At 43.1% G+C, this 19,864-nt stretch overlaps 1 protein-coding gene across 1 annotated transcript; it reads left to right on the forward strand.

Annotated features, from left to right (window-relative positions):
- Nucleotides 1–5,050: 5,050 nt before the first annotated feature.
- On the forward strand, nucleotides 5,051–15,028 carry GCSAM (germinal center associated signaling and motility; the record flags this gene model as incomplete). The annotated part of the gene is made up of 6 exons (XM_081137989.1): nucleotides 5,051–5,127; nucleotides 7,951–8,019; nucleotides 10,314–10,358; nucleotides 11,357–11,403; nucleotides 13,811–13,839; nucleotides 14,711–15,028. Exons 1-6 carry the CDS (start codon nucleotides 5,099–5,101, stop codon nucleotides 15,026–15,028), a joined length of 537 nt encoding a protein of 178 aa, XP_080994115.1. The 5' UTR covers nucleotides 5,051–5,098.
- Nucleotides 15,029–19,864: the final 4,836 nt, after the last annotated feature.

Consider the following 19,864-nt stretch of genomic DNA (forward strand, 5'->3'; position numbering starts at 1 on the left):
TGACGACACTGGGACTCAAACCCTCTAACAACATTCAAAATAATTTGTGATACTTTATAAGTTCTCTAGCTTTTGCTTTGGAAATCTAGACCATTGGAGAGGAATAGGCTACATTCCACAAATGATAGTCACTGTCAGTGTCTGACTAGGTTCAGGTCCTAGAGAGTGTAAACATTTCACGCGGGGAAAGAACCCTGAACAGGGCCCTGAGATGTGACATGATCAGCAGCATGCCTGGTGTGTTCCGGCCCTAGTCAGCAGGATACCGTTGTGCCCAGGATTCTTCCTTCATCTGAAAGAATGTGTTGTACAGACTTTGGCCTGCGGAGGGTGCTTAGCTCACTTCCATTTGACTCTTTGGAAACTTACTTGCTCAGAAAGCCCAGAGCATTGTCTGCTTTTAAAATTTTTATTTTTTAATTTTTAAAAAATAAATATATCTTTATTGATTTCAGAGAGAGGAAAAGAGAGGGAGAGAGAAAGAGAGAAACATCAATGATGAGAGAGTCATTGATCGAGCCTGCAACCTGGGCATGTGCCCTGACCAGGAATCAAACCCCGATCACCTAGATCCCAGGTCAACGCTCAACCGCTGAGCCACACCTGGCTGGGCAGCTTTTAAAATTTTTAGATAAAAGGCTTTCGTTAGTCCTTTGACCCTTGGAATGTTTTTTTTTTTTTAATTTAGCTCTTAACTTTTACAATGACTAAACCTAGTTTTCATTTTTCTCCAGATATTTAACCTTCCCTATTCTATTTTAATCTTATTAATGAGAAACAGGAAACTTTACAAGTGAAGAGACATTCTTTCCAAGGGTTGTCGTGGCCCAAACAATGACAGGGAAGTGCTGGTGCGTCCACCTGCCTGTTATATCTGGAAAAACCCTGTCAGTTACCTAAACACAGTTTCATTTTGTTTCCAAACAATCTCCCTACAGTAAAATAGCCCTCTGTGCCATTATTGTTCCTAGCAACTGGGTGGAGCTATATGCTAGCATCCCTCCACCAGGAAACAAAATCCCAGCCCCAAGGTTCTCTTGAAGAGGTCCTGGAACTCTGCTTCCTCCTCTTCAGAACCAAATGCTCTTTAGTAAGGAATATCAGCAATTAATAGTCATAGGTTCCAGACACATGACTCTGGAACTAGCCAAGACTTCTCATCAGCTCACACCCTGCACCAGGAGTACATAGTTAGAAAAATATACTCGGGAAGACCTCTCAGCATTACCCACCACGCAGGCTTCACTGTCTCTGTGTACTTTCTGGAGGGAAGCAGAATAGGGTAGTCTCAGCTAAGCTACTCAGTTCCTGGCTCTACAAGAACTCTGAAACAAACCAGTCCTTTTCCTATCATAAAATGTTCCAAAGCATTTTTCTTATGCATAAGCAGCTCTCCCAGCTTTCTTTCTTAATCACAAACATCTAAAAAGGAGTAGGCTAAGGCTAGATTTGTGCCGTCCAGTTCTTTGAGACTGAAGGGGCACAAAGAATCACCTCACTGAAAGGCCTCTAACCTGCCTTGGCAGCTGAGGCCAGCTGGAAGTTTGAAAACCACTCAAGGCCTGGGAAACCATAACACACTCCAAACATGCAAATAATGTATCAGCCTTTCCAGATGCACTGGAGTGATATAGACCAGAGTTCAAAGCCAAGCTTATCCTTCTACGGGTACTTATTAAACAGGACGATAAATACAGGTGTGTCCCCCCAAATGTATACACACTTTGAACGATTATAAAGTCAGTGTTTATTAACATACAGTTCATTATCAACATGTAAAAGAATCTACAGAAATGAATAATTTTTTTGTCATTGCGTGTTTTCAAACTGATGACCGTTCTGGTCCAGGCACTGCTGATAACGCGAACATGGAATAGCAAACATCAAGAATCATTGCATTCAGTATTTGTGCGTCCTCAATTCATCTACTGTTGTGGTTTTGTACCGTAAACTTTATTTTTCATATATAACCCCATTAAAAAAAAAGGCTAGTGGCACTTTAGGATAGTTTTCTTTGTTCCAAGCTTAGTCTGGCTTCACCCATTATTTCAAATCAGTTAAACCTGAAAAGGGTTGAAAAGTAAGTGATCTGACAGGAGTTAAAGTGTGTTTATAATTTGGGGGACACCCTACAGATACGGTCCCAACCCTATTTGAATTTATATTGGGGTGTCCTTGAGCAAAACACTTTACTGAGTATTCGTATCTATAAAACAGAGGAACTAACATTTACCCCATAGAATTCTTGCATGAGCAAATGAGAAATTGTATCTAAAGCATTTAACACAGTGTGTGGATTATAGAAAGCTCTCAACAAATGGTTATTCTGATTATCACTGTCCTATGACCTTGGAGTTAGAGCAAAACAGTCTTTGCACTGGCCATTGATTCTCTATGGTAATGCCAAAGGATCAGAAAGTAAATTTTAAAACTCCAGCTCAAACTTCCTCTAATTTCACCATCATTTGCTTACAAACATCCAGGCTCTTATTTCAGATTCAATTTATAGAGTTTCTCCTAAGTATTAGGCACTGAGGAGAATAAAGAGAATGTAAGATTCCAAGATTTGCTATTTTGGCTTTTTTGTGTGTGGGATATGTGTTGCTACACTTTTGTTTGTTAACAAAACAAACAAAATATCACTTGGAGATATTTTTTCCATTGCTTTGCAGAGAGAGTGGAAGGGAGGGAGAGAGGGGGAGAGAAAGAGAGAGAAACATCGATGTGAGAGAGACACATGGAATGGTTGCCTCCCTCACACCCCAACGGGGGGCAGGGAGGGAACCCTCAACCCAGGTCCATGCCCTTGACTGGGCTGACACTCTAAGCACTGAGCCACAGAGGCCAGGGCTTGCTATATACTTTTATTTGTGGACTGGAGGTAGATTATTTAGTCCAGAGTTGGTTTCACAGCAATAAATGTGTATATTATAAATGCCTTGCTCTTTCCTGCCACCTTACACAATCATAAGTTTTCATTAGTAGCTAACACTTCCATAGCTCAGCTTCTCCATCTAGTAGCCTGAGTATAACTGAAATTTGAAAGTTAGAGAGCAATCCCCAGCCCATCCCTAAATTAAAATGGCAGGTTGATTTCCAACCCTTACCCCTATGGCTTGACTCTCTGAAGTCAGAAAAGCCTTTGCTCAACATTGGAACTAATTAAGCCACCCCATGGGGCAGCGTACACTCTGTCTGCTCAAGCTGCCCTACCCAGGGTTTGGGAAAGATTAATTCACACTGGTGAGGAGTCAACAACAGCCCTACTCACCGGCTAAGCTCCCTTGTCCATTTCGTCTTTCCTCCACATTGCTGAGAAAGTCTGCTTCCCTACCGTTGACCTCTAGGTAGTGCAAAAGGTACAGAGGCCATTGAGGAAATCCCACACACAGACAGACTCGAGTCTAGAGAGCAGCTCCAGGGGCAAGGGTGCTGTGCGATGGGCCTGGTGTGGCACAAGCAGTGCCCCAGTTTCCCTAACACTGTTTCTGCTAAGCCGCTCCCCACGCTCCTCCTGGCTGTTGCAGGTGTGACCTCTGTATTACTCCAGGATAAGCCATAAAGTATTTTGCATTTTCTTCTATTTTATTTCAAGGAGTTCCATGAGGGCAGGCCAGTATCAACTCTGCTCACCGCTGAACCCACAGCGCCCGGCACACAGCAGGCGCTCAACATGGACTTGTTGAAGGAATCGAGGAGCAAATGAATGACCAAACTGGAACCAACTATCAAATATAAAAACAATACAAAAATTTGTGATTCTTGTCCTCAAGTCCATTTCTTATTTTAACCTCATTTTCCCATTGAGATGTGATTCATATACAGTAACAGTGCTCCCTTACTGGTATACAGCTCTATGAATTATGAGAAATGCACACGGTCATGCAGCCACCACCACAAGACACAGAACAACAACGAAACAAATTCCTTCCTGCCTCTTGAAGGTTAACCTCACTCTCGCCCCTCCTCCTGGCCACCAGTGATGTGTTTTCTGTCTCTACGGTTTTGCCTTGTCCTGACCTGAATATCACAAACAGTAGACTTTCAGTCTAGCTTCTTCCACTCACCACACTTAGCGTAATTTGATACTGAGCCATGTTGTTGTATACAGCAGTAGCCCATTCCTTTTTTATTGCCAGGCAGCGTTCCTTTGTGTGGATGCAAGCCTTTAGCCACTCGTCACTTTTTGTGGGGCAATTATAAGTAAAGCAGATATAAACATTTGCATAGAGGTTCTCTGCAGGTCTTCTTTTATTTCATTTGGATAGACATCTAGGAGTGGATTGCTACGTTGCATGGTAAGGTTAGGTTTAACTTCATAAGAAACTGCCACAGTGTTCCCACCGGCAATGCACGAGGCTTCCAGATGGTCCGTCTGCATCCCTTGCTAACACTCGGTACTGTCAGTTTTTGTTTTCAGTGTTAGCCATTCTAATAGGTGTGTAAAGGTACTGCACTGTGGTTTAGATTTACATCTCCAAATGACCGTAGTGTTGAGCATGGTTTTATGTATTTATTTGTCATCTGTCTATTTTCTTTGGTAAAGTGTCTGTTCAAATATTTTGCTCTTTTTGTTTTTTAGTGTCTGTTTTCCTCTGAGTTTTGAGGGTTCTTTATATATTCAGAATAAAAATCTTTTATCAAATGTGTGTTTTGCTAATATTTTCTACTGGTCTGTGGCTTGACTTTTAATTTGCTTTAAATCTCTCTTATTTTAAAATCAAAATCCCCCCTCTCACTTTTCAAAGGCTACAAAGTGATTTAATAATTTAGGTGCCTGAGGGGAAAACTCCATGACTTGACTGTAATTGCAGATGGGGCTTCCCCAGGGGCTCAGAGCTCTCATTGACCAATGACTTCTGCTTAAGAACAATAGCTTGGTTCTTTCAGGTTCTGACATTTTAGGAAGTAGTGCACGTGTGCACCTCTGACTCTCCCCTCCCTGGGCTCCTCCCCTCCTCCCCGTGCAGAGATAGTCTTCTCCGTTTAGCTCTCTCTGCACTGGTGGCCAGAGCAACACAGCCCCATCTGTAAGTCAGGAGCTGCCCTGTGAGAGAGCAAGGCAGGCTGAGGGGAAGGCACCGAGAGGACTGAGAGGATGGGGAACACTCTACTGAGGGAAAACAGGTGAGTCCAGACTCCGTAAGAGGGACCAGAGGAGATGGGTCAGGGCAATGTAGTCAGAAATAGAAAAAAAAAGTCTCCTCTTGGAGGACGGGGAAAGAGACTTAAGTAAGAACTACAAGAATGAAGTGCCTACTATGTGCCAGACACCAAGTTTAATTGCTTATAGGTTTGGCATTCTCCAGAGAATCATAGTGGGCAGCTGGTGAAGAACAGGTGAAAGGGGGAGGACTTTATCAAGTGAGGACTATGTGATAGACCACCACCTGGGAAATGGAACAACTCTCTGAGGCCCAAGAAGAGATGCTCTCCTGGTCTCATAATGTACCACAAGAAACTCAAAGACACCGCCACTTTTTTAATCACTAGTATTTAAGTTCAAAATAAATAGCAAGTTTCCTGTCATTATGAGATCACGTCTGGCACACTTCCTGAAACAGGTAGAGAGAGGTCATTGAAACTGGTAGAGAACTTGCCTTAACTTTAACGAACCTCAGTTTTCTCATTTCAAATGGAAATAGTGATATAATACCTACCTTGGAGGGTTCTAGTGTGTGTGATGTTGGCATAGTGCCTGACACATAGTAAGTTTCAATAATTAGAAGATACTGTTTTCTTAGACCATCATCTTCATTAACATCAAAGCAACTATTGTAAAAATTAATGTCGCTTAAAACAAAGGATCGTTATAATACCAAGGGAGGTGGTCTAGGGAAAATGACCTATCAGATAGAGGGGGTGCTTTTATAGCATTATGTTTGGTATCCCAGGTCTGAGTTTATCAGTTCATGCCACTGGGAGCTAGAGCACAGGACCCAAAATGCCACCCGCTATAAAGAGACTTGATAAGTCTAGGGAATGTCTCCTGTTCCTCCCTGAGAGTCAGTTAGTGTTGAAACTTCTCCCACATCCTCACAAGCCTTTGTCAGTCTGCAACTCCAGTATTCTTCTATCAGATTATAAATCCCCGTTTTTATGTCTAGATCCGAGGTCCTCAAATGTAGAGATTGTTTTTTAAAAAATAGAGATTGTTTCTTATTCATCTTTGAATTCCTGTTTCCTGGGATTACTTCTGGCATATAGTAGGCACTCAATAAGTGTTGGATGAATGATTGGAAACATAAAGAAATAACTGTTGAGAAAAAAATAAAACAAAATATAAATATGACGTGACTGAAAAAGTCATGATTGATGTCACATTTGTAATTTTTTTTTAGAAGGTTAGTGTGGGGGAAAAGGATTATGACATTAATATGTACTGCAAAAAATTGGAAAATACATAAAGTATAAACAAAGAAAATAAGCTGGTAAATCGCAGTTATAACTACTGATAACATTAGATGCATATCTTATGTTAACTTCTATATTTTTCAGCCATTTGTATTTCTTCATCTAAGTCAGAAATATCTTTAAACCATTTTTGTTTTGGATTTTGTTCTACTTCGTTTAAAAGAATTAGCCTTTGCTCATAAATACTACAAAAAAAAAAAAAAAAAATTCTCCATTCTGTGTCTTGTGCCATCCAAACTTTTTGTTTTTCTTATTACATTTTAAACACAATTGAATTAAATCTAGAATGATTTTTTGATTCTACCAATTTATGCTTAAAATTCTTTCCTCATCCCAAGATAAGATAAATCTACACTATAATTTTTTATGGTTGTATTGTTTTAGATTTAGCACCATACTTTCAGTATATGGTGTCAGATATAAATATTTTTTTCCAAATAGTAAGTTGGCCGAACATCTTCATTTCCATGCTGATTTAAAATGCCTCTCTTAATATATTGAGAAGTCTTATATTTATTTGTATCTGATTTTTAACTTCACCCAGTTATCACCCAATTAGCACACCTCCACCATGTTTCCCCAGATCAAATTTGTTACAAAGGCCAGGAAAACTCCCCCTGGTTTGGGGCAGAATGACGCCTATCCTTTCATGAGATGAGCTCGGAATCTTAGAGACAGGAATCTGCCAAAAGCAAACCCACACTTTCCCATTTACTGGTTGGGGGCTTCAGATAAGTCCCCTAATTTTTGGCCTCAGTTTCCTCACTGGTAAAAAATAGAATCATAATATCTACATCATGGATTTATTCTGGGATTAAATGTGATATAACATGGAAAGTGTATATGTTATATACATTATATACATTTCATTAGTAGTATACATAGTATGTATAGTACAATAAGTAGTATATATAGTATATATGTGTATATGTGTATAAAGCATATAGTAAGTAGTTAGCATACAGTAAGTAGCATCTAATTGTTACTTTGTTTCTCTATATATCCCCAGTCCCCCCAAAATGAAAAAATTGTTATACAGAAACCCAATCCAAACAATAAAACAATTTATTGGTTTTTTGTGTGTGTTTTAAATTTACCCTTTCTTCCCCTTATCTCTCATGCTCTCTGTGTTGGTGCTTTCTGTGAAAGACGGCACGTTACATGAGCCAGAGGCAGTGACCTCCCCATTCCTGTGTAGAGTCCCTGAAACTGCGCCAAGCAGATAGGCCTCTCTAAACACAAATATTCTTGGGGTCATCCTGAGGATTCCCGGACCTTTGGGAACAAAGGATTTAGGCTTGGCTGTGCATGGAAAACACTGGCAGGCTGTTGCTATGGCAACGGAGAGAGCATCAGAGCAAAGATTGCTGTGTATGCTTTAGGAGGGCGCATTGACAGATATGAGGGTGACAAAGGGAAGCTGAGGCGATCTGGGGTTACAACACAAACAGCAGAAATAAGGAAAGTTGGAAAACTTACAAAGAGAGCTGGGAAGCTTGGAAATACTTAGCTCATTCTTGGTATGTTGAGTTTTAGGTGGCAGCAGAACACGCAAGTGATACCCTGGGATCTGAGAAAACAAAACCTCAAGCAGAGAACATCCAGGTGAGAGCAAACGGAGCAGAACCTCTCTCCCAGCCTTCGCCCATGAAGAGCGAAGCCGGTCAGGTCCTGACATCACTTACCCCACGGTACAGGACCCTGCTTGCACCCAGCAGCGGCTGTAATGATAGTAAATGAAGAGACAAGACAAAAAACAAAATTATGTTGAACCTTTGGACGCGATGTTCCATTTTGTTAAAAGCTTAGTGTAACCTGTATCAAACAGAAGTAAGACCTCTATTTTCCTATTGTCTCTTTGCTTGTCTATCTCAAGTATCTTTGTGTTCAAGTTCCATCCAGCCATTTCATTTTTAAGCTCTATGTTTCTAATCCTGAGGTGACCATATCCCCCACGTCACTACAACTGTTGGAAGGTTTGTGGAGAAAAACACACGTGATTACCTTGATGCTGTTAAACCAATGCTTTCTCATGAATCCTCTCTAACCAGGCCTTCTGAATGCCAGAGCTCATTAACAAATGGAAATAGTGTCCCAGGGTCCAAGAATCCCAAAGGATGGCAAAGCCAGTTGTTCTGTGGTCTGTAGAGTCATCTGCACTTTCCCCATGATTTCAAGAAAAGATTATGAAAGAATATGGTTTTAAAAGCAACCACTGAGCCAAATCTTGGGTTAGGAGTTAAGGACCCAGAGATTCCCCCCAATAATGTGCATTTCTTCACTGCAAGCTAAGGAGGAATCATTGAACATATTATTGAATACACTCCAAATGATGAAACAGGACAGAAGGGCCATGGGCATTATGACAAGGGAGAGATCGAATAGACTGGGAGCCAGGCAAGCTTTGTGCAAGAGACAGGAACCTAGAACTGCTGGCCCATAGCCTTGTGTCATAGACATTCATCTGGCCTCCTTTACAGAGGTTATCTGAACCCACCCCAAACCAAAATATTCTCATTGAAATGCAAAAACATATTGCAGAAACGTTGAGTGCGGGAAATAGCCAGTGTAAAAATAGCTTTAGCCCATATTTAACTTTACTTGACCACCATGAGGTAAGCAGTATAAGTACCCTCATGTTATAGATTAAGAAACTATGACTCAAGAAGTCCAGAGATATTGATCCTGTAACTCAAAATCGACTGTCTCCTTTTGTTTCACTCCCATGTTCAGTGAACCCAATTTCTTAGCATTGGTGTGATTCAATGGTTTTTTTCTGGTGTTTTTTTAGCCATAGAAACAGGAGGCATAAACAAATGGCTTAAAGAACCCTAAATATAGCCTGAAGAGGAGGAAGAACTACAGCCTCGCCTCTCAGCCCCAAAGGCTCTGATAGGACATTGACCCTAGAGGCTGTCAGAGCCCTCAGCCGTCCTGGTGCCCACAGCCAAGGTCACAGGCAGTAGCCTCATCTTCACTGCCCTTTCTGGAGGAACTTCCTGGGAAAGTGCATGGGGGAAGATATTTTTGGGTGGTGTTTTCCAAATGTTTTAACATAGTGTTAGTGTAACATGCAGTACTTTATAAATGGCTTTCACATGTGGCCAGGTGGGATTTGACTACGCCTCATGTTCTGAAAGATGCCCAGAGGATACTGTAGACTTCAGCCTAGACGTCCGCCTGCAGGGAGATCCTAAGTCTTTCTGCCATGTAGATTATAACAAGTCCTGTTTCTTTAGCTAGTCTTGAGTCCATGAAGGCAGACTTGATGATCTCCTGAGCCAATTAGCATTGCTCTGTTCTTAGCTCTTTGTTCATTTATCAAATGTGTATTGAAAATGTATTTGCTATGTGCCTGGCACTGTGGTGTATGTTGGTGATCTATACCATGATGAACAGATACATATGGTCCCCGTATTTATGAAGTTCATGGTCCAGTGTGGAATACACTCTAGTGAGCAGGCGATTATAATACGGTATGTACAGGGCACATTCAGAGTGCAGTGGGATCCTCTATAAGCACTGCCTAACCCATGCCTGGAGGAAATTTCTGAAATGTTCACACACTTGTGCCTTGATTTCCTGGAGATAACTCTGTGTGTCCTTCATCACAGGGCCAGGTAAGTCACTGAAAGTGAGGATGAGAAGCCCTTTACCTTTTCCAAGAACACAGCAGAGAGCTTCTTCTCTAATCAGGAGTTGATAGTGTCATCTTCATATTTCCAAAAGGCAGTTAATGTCCTGGAAGGATGAAGGCATTCTGGCATGATAGATGTGTCCAAGGAAACACCTAGAATGAGAGAGAGAAAATTTCACAGAAATGGCAAAGGGAAAAGAGTCGCCCTAACGAAGCTGCAGAAACCAACTTTGTGATTTGTATCATCTCTCCGGTATTTTAGGTGCTGGGACCGCCACATTGCTGAAGGGTGCTTCTGCCTCCCATGGTGAGTGGAGCCTTGTTTTCAGGAGTTATTTCCCTTTGTGTGGTTTCAGTGTGGCATTTGCTGCAAGTTACCTGTGAACTCCCTGCTGTCTGTGGCCACAGAGGAAGCCTGTCACGAGCCCCAACAATCATCTGAGTCAGTCAGGAAAATGATGCTTCGGGTTTGCTAAAAAACAGGAACAAGAGTCTCATGGGTGGTACATGCTCCTCAAATAGGAAAGCCTCAGACGCAAAGATAAAACTGGCTACCAAGGCAGAGAAAGGCCCCTTGCTCACACTGCAAACCCCAGAGTCCCCCTGCACAGTAGCACATGTTTCTGTCCCCTGCACAGAGAATGTATAACCACCTCTATCATATAATTCATTATCTAAACTGGGGACCCTTTGAGAGTGAAGGGGATTCTAAAAATAGTTAAGGGTCACTAAGTGATTGTTAACGACATGAGCTAGACTGTCATGGCAAAGCAGGGCATATGGTCATTCTCCTTAGAGCAGATGTTGGCCTTGATTCCTGAGGTGATAACAGGCTTCTATTATATTTATGTCATGTTTTTTCTGGGGTGTCGTCTACTCAGTGTGGTCACCTCTGTGATCATCTGTTTGTTGGCTTCTTTGTTTGGAGATGATAGATTGCGGTTAGGGTTGGGATTGGAAATAACCATGGCTCCTTAACTCACATGATGTGAAAGAAATTAATATTTTGTCCAAAAAAATCTCCAAAAATGTTACTATAACATCACCATAATTCTTCTAAATCAATTCCATGCCAGACTGAGAAAAGGAAGCAGAAGAGAGAGAAACACAAAAAAGTAGACTCTACTTGGTCTTCATTTTCCTTTTTTTTTTTTTTTTAATCCTTTCATTTCTCAATGCTGAAGGGAGGGGATTATAAAACTTTAACAAATGAAAGAATTAAAAATAAGTTTTTGTAGGGAGTATAATTTCCTTTGAGAGTTTCAGAATTTCAAAAAACCAATTTACCCTCCTTCTCTTTTACAGGAAAAATATACACATTTTTAAAGCCAGGCAAGATTTCCCAAAGGAAAGTAAGTTATTGCTTTCAGCACTTTCACTTTTGGTAGACTTTCATTTCCAAACTGCCCCTTCTCTGTGTTCCCAGAGCTCCCTGAGCATATTTCTGTACAAACTTAACACGTTTTGCTGCAATTGGTCCGACTGCATGGCTGTTTCTCCACTAGACTGTGAGCTCACTGAAGCAGGCACTGGCTTATTGATCTCCATATCCTTCACTCAGTTAGTCCTTGAGGTTTGGAGGCTGAAGGACTTAACTGGGAAGAGTAAATGCAAAAGGCGGAGGCCTGAGGCACTCAGAAGGGGCAGCACGGAGGAGGCCAGAGGCCGGCTTGGGCACAGGGAACACAGGAGGGGCCGGGCCTGGCCATCAAGGTTAGGAATGGGGCTTTTGTCTTGGGAACTACAGAAGGTACTGAAGGGCTTTGAACAGGGGACATTTACAGTTACATTTGCATTGAAGACATCACCCAGGTTGTTCTGCAGAGACCAGATAGTGCAGAGCGTGGCAAAAGCAGATGCTGGAAGGCCACCTAGGAGCCGAGGCAGTGGTCTTTGGTCACAGGACAAGACTGAAGTTAAGGAGAGAGGAGAGAATTCAAGGAGAGGGCGGTGAATGGTATCACATGTAAGAAAGAGAATCAGAGGATCAAGGCCCAGAGGCAGCGCAAGTTCCAGGCACAGAGACCATCTATGAGCAAGACGGTGGCGGTGGTGGTGGCCTTGGAGTGGAACCAGGGTCCGAGGAAGGGAGGTTGTGTTATCGCCCCCAAGAAGGCGCGTATTGTGCAACAGCAAAAGCTCCAGAAGGGCCTGGAGGGCAGGATCCGGAAGAAGACTGAACGAGATGTGAAAGCCAGAGCCAGCCTGCCCAAAAAGCTGGTACCGCTGAAAGCCCCGCCAGGAAGAAGTAGGCACCCTCTTCCCCCTCCACCAGGACACCTTCCTAAGGACTCGGCCCCTGCCCCATGCTCAGGCCTCTACAGGTGACCCCACAGGCGGCAGCATGGATAGAAGGAGCCCTGCTCCCCAGAGCCTTGAAGAGGTTCCGGGGTGGGCCTGGCCCGTGAGCAGATGACCAGCACATCTGTGGTGCTTGGGTCAGCTTCCCAGGGTGCCAAGAACTCAGCAGTGGCCCTGAGGAAATGTTCACCAACTTTTTGTAGCCCTCCACTCCTCCCACCTCCCAATTTCTTTGTTGCCTGGTTTAACCCGGAGCAATAAAGATGGTTTTGTCATTTAAAAAAAAAAGAAAGAAAGAAAGAAAGAAAGAAAAGAAAAGAAAAGAAAAGAAAAGAAAAGAAAAGAAAAGAAAAGAAAAGAAAAGAAAAGAAAAGAAAAGAAAAGAAAGAGAATTAGAAAGTATAGGCCTGAAGACAGGTAACTACACTTCTAAAGAAAAACGAAGTTTGCCTTTGCCTTCCTGGGCTTAAACCAGAGAGCCTAGTCCATTCACTCTGAATCTTAGAAACTCCCTCTGTAAGAGTGTGAATGAATAATAGGCCCTCCCACCCGGGCCGGTTCACCCAGGGGAATTGTGGTTCCTAGGAAACCCTCATCTGCATCAGAGAAAAAGCTGGTGGAAATGAGGCCTGTTCTGCAGAAACTCACCACCAGTTTCCTGTGGGAGAATCAGGGAAGCCCTAGAAGGCCACGAGAGCTTCTGGGATATCAGAGCTGAGGGAAAGTAGGCCTATGCACCTGTGATCAGGTGGCTAACAGGGGCACACCCGCCTCCTGTAGGGTGGTATCCTGAGGCTTCCTTGTGAAAGCTCAGATTTGCTTATGAGCAGGTGTGTTTGCGAGGGGGTAGCAAGTGTGTCCGTTTCCCTCTTTGCTGAATGGCCAGAGCCAGTTGCTTTTGAAAAACTGCTCCTGTTTATATCTGCCAGCAGGTTCAGGAGTGGGAATGTTTAGCTAAAGAGTTTACTGCTCTGCAAAGCTTTCCTTGAGCATGCGCTCACACACTATCACCCTCCCCTGTCACCTACAGTAAAAACTACAGCCCTCCCCTGCATCATGGACCTATCTTAGGTCCCTGTCTGTCTCCTGTGCTAGCCTGTGAGCCCCTTCAGTACAGGGACTGTTTCTGATTCTTTGTTTCCTCATTGCCTGGTATGGGGCAGACATGCAATGAACTTTGTGTAAGGAAGGAGAGATGGGGGAGGGCAGGAGGGAAGTGTGATTTCTTAACAGAAGACCCACCAAATGTGTCTCCCTCCACTCAGCCTCTCAGCCTGGGCATAGCTCTGGCTGTGCCTTGTTTAGTTGGCCCTGTCATTCCTCAGGGATGAGGGGTAGGGCAGGAAAGCCTGATAAGGGCTTGCCCAGCTGTTCCTTGGTTCTCTGTTTGCTTATATCCCAGTCCCCCTTCAGTTCTCCCCATGACCCAAAATTTATTGAGTGTATTTTATTTTCCAGGTGAAGGAACATCATCTGCTACCAAGCAGGTAACATGAACATCTCTAAGCCTTTATCTGAGTTGACAGTGAAAATGCAGACACCCCAGATGGCAAGAGAAGTTGGCCCCTTCTGACCTTAACATGAAGGAAAGACGTTAGATGCTTGTGCTTCTAAGCCCAGGGATGTATATAGGTCTGGTGGCAGAAGCAGCAGACACCTCTGTTGTACTATTTATTGAAAGAAACTAGTACCTGTGGAGCACTGAGTTTGTGCCAGGCAGTGTGCTGAGCACTTGGTGTGCATCATCTCATGTAACTGTCACAACAACCCTTTAAGATTAGTACTTTTATTTTCCCCATTTTACAGATGAGAAAACTGAGAGATTAAGTGAAATTCCCCAAAGCCAGACAGCTTTCCTGATTCAGAACCAAGGTTCAATCCCAAATCCTGGCTCTTTCCTGTGTACTTTGCTGCTTTGCTTTTAATCTTCTGAGGTTTCATTGAATGAGACCTTCTCTTCCATTGTTTCTCTTCATATTGGTGCAAATATCTGTAGAATGGGTGTTTAAATATCATAACACAATCATATTTAGGTGTCATCAGAATGTTCTCTTTTATAAGAATGGGCTGCTCTCAGGGCCCTGAGACTGGAAGTTACACAGAGTGGTCAGGGGATCACTCTGGAACACGGGGCAAGAGCAAGTACCTGGGTAAGCTCAATACTCCAGGCAGCATGAGCACTCCGGCTGCCTGGGCTAGGTGCTGGAGGAGAGGCAGCCACTTGGGAAAAAAGCCAAGAGATGGAGGGGACGTGGTTTATGGAAGACAGACTTTGCCCAGGGTCGCGCCTGTGTTGAGACTGAAGTGTAAAGAGGATGACAAGAGGCCAAGTCTTGACGATGGCTCTCCTTTAACTAGCAGGGCAACAGTGACCAGAGCTTTGCAGAGGAGCTCTGCTACGCCCTCATCGATCACCGCGTCCTCGGGAGAAGGCCATCGGGGAACTCTGCTGAGGAGTACTACGAGAACGTGATCCCCCAGGCCAAGAAGCCCAGAGGGTCGTTTAGAGAAACCGAGACTGAGTACTCACTTCTCCATATGCCTTCTACCCCTAGGCATCCGCCTTCCCCAGAAGATGAGTATGAAGTTCTAGTGCCCGATAGAATCTCCTCTCATACCCTGCAACATCCACATCTACAACCATGCCCTTCTGTGGCTAGGTTTTCCAACTTGTAGGGAAGCAGTTGGACCAACATTTGTTCCACACTGGCACATAAAAGCTGGGGTTGGGGAGCTCTACTTGCCTCTCCCACCCTCACCTCCGCATACACAAAATAGCCCTTTCTACAGGGGTCTCTGAAGAGCATGGTTTATAAACCAGAGGGCCTCTTAGATCCTATTCAACAGTCAACATCCAAAAATCAACCAACTATCCCGAACACCACCCTTAGAGAAGGGAGTGACCATATTTGGTTCTTTTTCTTTTTTAAAAAAAAAAATCTTTATTGATTTCATGGAGAGGAAAGGAGAGGGAGAGAGAGATAGAAACATCAATGATGAGAGAGTCATTGATTGGCTGCCTCTTGCACACCCCTGACCGGGAATCGAACCCCCATTGCCTGTACCCTAGGTTGACACTCAACAGCTGAGCCACGCCCAGCCGGGCGGTATTTGGTTCTAAGTGGCTTTGGAAATGGGCTGCTGTGCTCAGAGGCAAGAGGGGCTTCCTGGACCCCTACAGCTATGCACATCACAAAGGGTGATGCTCCTTTGTCCAGGTTCTTCTTATAACATGTCCACATGGTTGTCCTCTGAAGTCACAAGGAATCTTTACCCATCATACGAAGTGTACCCAAGGAGAAGTCCACTCATTCCACATGTGTCTGTCGACCCACCTCCTCACTCACAGCCTTCGGGTGGGCACCTGTATGTTCCCCTCACTCCATACCTCTGAGTGGTGTCCTTTATATGGTGTCCTTTCACTTTCTGGCCCTGGTGGCTTGGTTGGTTACATGGGTGAATCAGTAATGCCCAGGCCAAAATTTTATATAATTTTCGTATAATTCTAGTCCGTATATTTATTTAACTTTGCATTTAAATCTTAATATGAAAATCATAGCATCAAAGAATGATAGAGTAGAAAGATCTTTGGAGATCTTCTAATTCCACAATCTTATTTTGACTCATTAGCCCAAAGTAATGTTGCAAGTTACTGGCAGCTCTTTACCTGGAATCTGATTTCCTGGCTTCCAACTTAGTGTTCTTTCAATGTACTACATAGAAGAGCCTCTACTCTATGGTATATGTGTGTATTAAATACTATGTCATGTATAAAATATGAATAAAAGGTCCGCATGGGGAAAATCATGCATACACACATCCCTTCTAGAATAAGCACTTCTTTGTTCTATTTTCTCTCATCTTTTCTTCAGTGCTCCTAGAATTATGAATACTCTTAGAACAGTGGTCATCAAACTGTGGCCCATGGGTCAAATCTGGCCAACTGACTATTTTTTTAAATAAAACATTATTGGAATAATACAGCCATGGTCATTTGCTTATATAATGCCTCAGGTACCACAGGAGATTCAAGTAATTATGATACACACTGTGAGTCCTGCACCCCCCCCCCAAAAAAAAAAGCCAAAAATATTTATTTTGGGCCCTGTAAAAACACACACACACACACACACACACACACACACACACACACACACACAGTCTGTAGACCCCTGCCCTAAACAATCAGAACTGAGATAAACTAAACAGAAATGTGTTGGGGTATTGCTGTAACTCATAAAATGGTATGGAAATCTTAAACCACAAATTAGATGAGTGAGCCCAATAACAATTAACAAATTAGACTATTTCTATATCCACACCTGTGTTCTCAACTTCCTGTTTTAACCCATGCATTGTTTTAATTTTAGGGATTTTAAAATAGTAAGCAATTTGTTATACAAGCAGTAGATGCTCATGTGTTTGTTGTTTTTTCCCCCAAAACTAACCAAAGTTAAGTAATCTTGTTATTTAAAATGTTCTAAGTGCCCAATGAGGATAAATCCAGTGGCTTGAGATTGGATGTGTCAACACAGGTTTGCTGAGACTTCAGCCAGTCAGTGGTTTTCAGCTAAAAAGCCAATCACATCTTAGTGTCTTATCCTGGCTAACTTCCTCTTTTTAGCAGAATTCTTTCACATGGAACCCTAACTTTTACCCTTGGCCAAGATTCACTCAAGTTCAAAAGGAGGCATGGGTGGTGGCAGGTACAAGATGTTAACATGGCTTAAGGGACAGTGTGTGGACTCTAGAGTCAGATAATCAATTGTTTAAATCCTGGTTCTGTGGTAGCCAGTTAGACAGACATGAGCAGAGTAAGGACGATGGGCCAGGTACAAAAGGTCACTAGGGTCGAAAGTCCTGGGCACCTAGCAAAGGACAATTGTAGGTAGGACCTCACCCCCAGGGTAACCTTTCCTGCCCTAGCATATAGCTGATCATGGACCCTCTGACCTTTACTCCCTAGAGATAACATCTAGGCCTCAGTTGTATTTTATTTTATTTATTTATTTTTTAAATATATCTTTATTGATGTCAGAGAGAGGAAAGGAGAGGGAGAGAGAGACAGAAACATCAATGATGAGAGAGTCATCGATCGGCTGCCTCCTGCACGGCCCCAACTGAAGATCAAGCCCTCAACCTGGGCATGTGCCCTGACCGGGAATCGAACCCCGATTGCCTGGATCCTAGGTCAACGCTCAACCGCTGAGCCACGCCCAGCTGGGCCTCAGTTGTATTTTAGCTCCAGGGCCCAGAAAAGCAGCAAAACCAGACAAGTGGCGCCAAGGCTGACCTCAGGACCACCTGCATTGGGTAATGACCCCCTTCCCCAGCACCAACCAAACCATCAGTGGAGACCACAATCCTGAAAGGACACACCTTGGAAACTACGGAATATTCTATTGAGATCTTCCCCTGGGACCTCCCCTAAAATCTCCATCCTTAAAACCTTAGGACAGAGGACCCAGTGAGCTCTCCCTCCTGGGCGCATGCCCTTACCTTTCCCTTCCCCTCCAATCCCCCTCCCCAGAAGGTGTGTGACCATTAGCTTCCTCACTCCCAAGCTCCAAGGGCCCTTCCTTTGCCTCTATAACTTGTTTCCTAAGCCCATTTCTTCTAAAAATTACTTTTTCTACCTCTGTGATTTACCAAATAAATGTTCTCTTATAGTTTGGGCCTTGGCTCTGAATTCTTCCCTAGCCAGAACTCAAGTTCCGAGGTTGCTGAACCCAGGTCTGGTCTGAACCCACCCGTCTAACACCTGGGCCTTCCCACCGCCTACAACAGTTCTCTCTTCCTGCCTCCATGACCCTGAGCATGTAACCTGGAGGCTCAGCCTTTTCACCCATAAACAGGAGGATTACACCTAATATATGTAACTTATTTAACATAGACCCTGAATAAATGAATGAGCAAAGGGAAACCAAAATCTTTATGATGTAGAGAGAAACCATGTGCTGATGTGCAAGGCAGAAACCTGAAATTCTGGGTTTTACACTGGAATTATTCACTTGAATATTGAACTATTATGAAAGCTGATAGGTTCAAATGTTCTTAGTACAACATGATAAGTATATTTGTTTGAGTCTTATCCTGCAAAAGCATTACGTGTCTGAAATAGTATGTGCCTTTTATCAGGAACATATTAAGTATAAATGCTTAACCAAAGAAAGTTGTTCTTATAACAAAATTTGAGGGATTGTGAAAGGGAATTATTTTTGAGCAGGAGAGCCCTTTGGGAGTGCTTTGAAATACCTCCAATGTCTGTATGTAATGCTGGTCCTTTTTATAAATTTCAGGATTTCTGATGAAAGTTGTGTACCTTCTTCACAGAAAATGCACACACACACACATAGTATTTGTATACAATTCCAAGGGGTTGGGGATGCAGCCCCTTAGTTAAAAAATTCCTGTTATTGATTTTTTTTTTAAAAATGAGGCTGAGGATTTAAGTTGTAACTTCAAGTCACAAATACATCAGAAAACTCCCCTCCTCATGCTGGTCTCAACTGCACACAACCAGAGTTCTCAGAGGCACATTTTATGCAGCTACTGTGGGCTCTGTGGTTTCTGGTTTGCGTTCATACTAGTACCTATAAGTAACCCAAGTCAGTGAATAAATTTTTATTTAGAACAGAAAAGCGGTAAAGGAAAAGGGCAAAGAGGTGAGGAAAATCTACCGTTGACACTGAATAAATTAAAATGTTAATGTTAGTAGGACAACCGTGGGTGACAAGGGCTACAACTATTCTTGGGGATGGAGGAGCATAAGCAGCATGAAAGAGGTAAGTCCCCAGGACTCCACAGAAACCTTCAGAGAATAAGAGATTGTTTCCGTTTCTGTGACTCTGTCCTCTTCCAAGTCAGCGTCTTGTGTTCAGAAAGCAACTTAAAAACCACTGGATCTGAGAAGGCCTCAGTTCTTAGTCCCTCCCCTTTCTTACAGAGGGGTCTTTTGCAAGGTACTTGGGGAAGGACTGAGTGTCATCATAATCCCACAGAATCTTCTACAGTCTGCTGATGACACTTCTCAACTTACCCCTGTCCTCTCTCCACTCGTGCTTCTTGTAAATTCCCAGATATCAACCACACCTGAACTGGGCATGACCCTGGGGTGCCCATCAGGGTGGGAGGTTATTGATGGTGTGTGGTTGTCCAGTGTGCTGAGCTTTGCTCCCCAAAACTGGGGGGCTCTGGGTTTGTCTTCTTAACTCTCCAGACCTTGGTTTCTTAACTATAAGAGGAGGGGACTACCTTCTAACACTAAGAGGATATGATCTCTAATCATAAAGAAAAATACTGAAGGATGTGTTTGGATGCAGCTGCCAGAAATGCAGTAAGAATGTGAATTAACTTATTTTAAAGCAATGGAACAGAAGTGGGAGCAGAGAAGGAAAGACTTAGAGAGACGGCTCCCATTTTTCTCAGCACCAATCAGACTCTGAATAGGGCAGAAGTTTATGTCCAGAGTCTAAATGGGAAAGGAGATAACGTGCACCTGATCCTAATATG

This window comes from Miniopterus schreibersii (assembly GCF_964146895.1).
Source record: "Miniopterus schreibersii genome assembly, chromosome: 5".
Taxonomy (NCBI): Eukaryota; Metazoa; Chordata; class Mammalia; order Chiroptera; family Miniopteridae; genus Miniopterus; species Miniopterus schreibersii.